Source organism: Coffea eugenioides, chromosome 10 (assembly GCF_003713205.1).
Source record: "Coffea eugenioides isolate CCC68of chromosome 10, Ceug_1.0, whole genome shotgun sequence".
Taxonomy (NCBI): domain Eukaryota; kingdom Viridiplantae; phylum Streptophyta; class Magnoliopsida; order Gentianales; family Rubiaceae; genus Coffea; species Coffea eugenioides.
The window spans coordinates 25,702,656-25,705,913 of NC_040044.1; the positions used below are offsets into that span (position 1 = coordinate 25,702,656).

General features: G+C 36.0%; 1 protein-coding gene across 1 annotated transcript; it reads left to right on the top strand.

Annotated features, from left to right (window-relative positions):
• Positions 1-1,864: 1,864 nt before the first annotated feature.
• LOC113749555 (60S ribosomal protein L17-2-like) lies at positions 1,865-2,540 on the top strand. The gene has a single exon (XM_027293335.1). The coding sequence runs from the start codon at positions 1,910-1,912 to the stop codon at positions 2,393-2,395; it is 486 nt and encodes a 161-aa protein (XP_027149136.1). The 5' UTR covers positions 1,865-1,909; the 3' UTR covers positions 2,396-2,540.
• The last annotated feature ends 718 nt before the right edge of the window (positions 2,541-3,258 follow it).

Consider the following 3,258-nt stretch of genomic DNA (forward strand, 5'->3'; position numbering starts at 1 on the left):
TTCACAGGGTTGTCACGTTGATCTATTTGTGACATAAAATCAATGACAACCACGTGACAATGGAAAAAGTCGTCACTGTACTCGTATAATGATGACAGTTTGGTTTTTAGTGACTACTTTTTGTTGTCAAAAAAGGCCAAATTTCTTGTAGTGTTCCTAATAATCAATAATTGAGTAATTAAGCAAAATCTTAACAAATTGTATGAAAATAAAGAAAAACCCTAAAATTTATCCGAATCAAATCCACGCAAAGATCAGTGGTCAGATTCACGCTCGGATTGGATGCAAAGAGCGAACCAAGAATAAAAACAACATGAAATGCTTGAAGGGACGGGATCCATGACTCAATCCATGGACGAATCCAATGGATCCAAGCACGAATCCATCAATTCTTCATTTCCTCGACCATGATCAACATGCAAAATTCATTCCATGCAAGTCCAACACCTTCTAAGTGTTTGTATGGTCCAAATTGATCTTGAACGGCTCGATCCAATGCTTGAAGTGACTCTTTAACTTTCTTAGCTTTTGCACGAGTAAACGAATCTGTTGGAAGCTTCATCAGATCAACACTTGAAGTCAAGGCAGCTTGATCAACCATATCAGTACCCGAAATCTTTCTAACACTTACTAAGTTATTACATATGTTCATGGGGTTAATCTTTTATAAGTTGTATACAATAATATTTGGATATATGCAACTTAATTTGATTTTAAATTTGAACTTTAATTTTTATATATGTGGCATGCATCTAAACCCGTCAATGTCTACATTGATGGTGTATATATGAAAGATTAATCCATCTTTATGATAGTGAGTTACCATAAAGTTTTAACACAGGATTCTAGTAGTAGCATGAATATCCTAATTTTGAAAGTTGTAGACATATTAAAACTCTCTCAATTCTTAATTTTTATCATTTGATATATTTAAAGATCGCCAAAGGTGAAAATACCTAAATATAAGGATAAAGAGATAAAATAATGACAGTCGGGAAACTTAGTAACTAAGAATTGCGTGCAACCTTTTCTAGTCTCCATAACACATGCGTCATGTATGTTATTATAGGCCAAATAACAAGAAATTCATTAGGTCACGGTGTATTTTTTTGTGTGATGTGCGACCCTTTCAGAATCCACATATGCATATCTAGTCAATAAAGGAGCTATATTGGTTTCCTCAAAAGAAAAGGATCTATGTTGGAAAGGCTCTAGTTGTGATTGAGGAGGTTTACACATAGAAAGATGACAGTCATTATTCAAAGAGTGCAGCCTTCACTACGTTAATGCTTCTAGGAATCCAATGCTCAAAACAAACGAAGGAAGAGCACCATCCTAAGCATGTTAAAAAAATATATCATATCCAGCAGCATTAACCATGAACATAAAAACAATTAATAAAGTTTGTTGCTAAGGAGATATTGATATAGTAGTTAAGCTCGAGATTTCAAAATTTAGAGATTTTAAATTTAAATTCTTCTACTTCTTCCCCCTTCTTAAATCGCACCCTTTTTCTACTGAAAAAAATAATAATAATAATAAAGTTTGTCAACAACAGAAAGCTGAAAAAAAAGAAAAGGTTTGACTTTCAAAATCAAACTTGCAGTCGAAAAACGAAAGGCTAGATTGCAAAAACAGATGAAACCAAAGAGAAAAAAACTAAAGTAGCCTATCTGGTCTAAAAAAAACGTATAAATTGCCACGTAGACCCCTCCCTGTGTTTGAAGCCTCGGCTTTAGTAGTATTTCGCTCGTTGAAGTGTCATTATTTGACAATACAAACGCTTGAATGAATTCAACATCATTCATCCCTGGATTATGCATTAATGAACTAAGATCTTTAGTGCAATTTCAACTCCGTACAGGAGTATTCCCTTCCGTTTCTGCCACCCGCCACTGATGCTGAAAAGATGGTGAAGTACTCAAGGGAGCCCGATAACCCTACCAAGTCCTGCAAAGCCCGGGGATCTGATCTCCGTGTTCATTTCAAGAACACAAGGGAAACAGCGCATGCCATCAGGAAGCTGCCTTTAGCGAAGGCTAAGAGGTACTTGGAGGATGTTTTGGCCCATAAGCAGGCGATTCCGTTTACACGTTTCTGTGGAGGTGTTGGGCATACTGCTCAGGCCAAGAATAGGCATTCAAATGGACAGGGTCGCTGGCCTGTTAAATCTGCTAGCTTCATTTTGGATTTGCTCAAGAATGCTGAAAGCAATGCAGAGGTGAAAGGCTTGGATGTGGATTCGCTTTTCATTTCTCACATTCAAGTGAATCAAGCACAGAAACAAAGACGCCGCACATATCGTGCCCATGGAAGAATAAACCCCTACATGTCTTCCCCCTGCCATATTGAGTTGATTTTGTCCGAGAAGGAAGTCTGTCAAAAAGGAGCCTGAATCACAGTTGGCCACCAGCAAATCTAGGAAGGCTTAAGCTATATGTAATGGTGCTTTCATTGGCAATGGCTTTAGTGGATTCTACAAATTTTGAGGCATATTGTTACTTAATGCTATTGGAGGTTGCAAGACAAGTTTTGCTGGTGTTTAAATTCAACAAGTTCATTCAAAGACCTTCAAAGACATAGTTTGACTTGTAGAGACTGCTTTTTGTTCTTCATGATTGTCGTCTTGCTTTTTTTGGGTTGGATGTTATGGTAGTGTTGGATTATTTATCAAAAAAAAAAAAAATTTCAACTCCGTGACTGTGCTAACAAAAAAAAACAAAATCTACGCATTAGTATAACATAGATGTCTTACACTTGTTTGTTCAAGAAAAAAAATGAATTTTGTTTGAAATTCTCTTCTTTTACATCAATGTGGATTTGATATTTTCTTTCTATTTAATTAGAGCTTGGATTTGTAATGCCGTGTCATGTGTTCCTATTGCTTAGACCTATTAAACTTGGATCTGCTATAAATATTTAAACAATTAGACAGGTGACAGAGTAAAAGAAGGGTCGAAGCGGGAGCAGCGGGAGCAAACAAGATTTCAAAGCCAAATCCATAAAAGCAATTTTTCATGCATGTATTTGAATAACGTTGACATTCTCATTTGTGTCTAATTCTTCTATTTATTTAACCCTTTGGCTTGCTACACACTGGTCAAAGTGAATTATTAGGTCTAAATGAGATTCAACAATTTCCCATGCTAGAACACAAGCCAAATTATACAAAATCCACAAACAGAAACCATACTGCATGCATCAACAACGAGAATGATAACAAGATAGTAAACTCTCATACGACTATGTTCATCTTTC

What these genes read in the sequence shown, in the direction of transcription:
- LOC113749555 (XM_027293335.1), top strand. Translation starts at nt 1,910, where the DNA reads ATGGTGAAGTACTCAAGGGAGCCCGATAACCCTACCAAGTCCTGCAAA.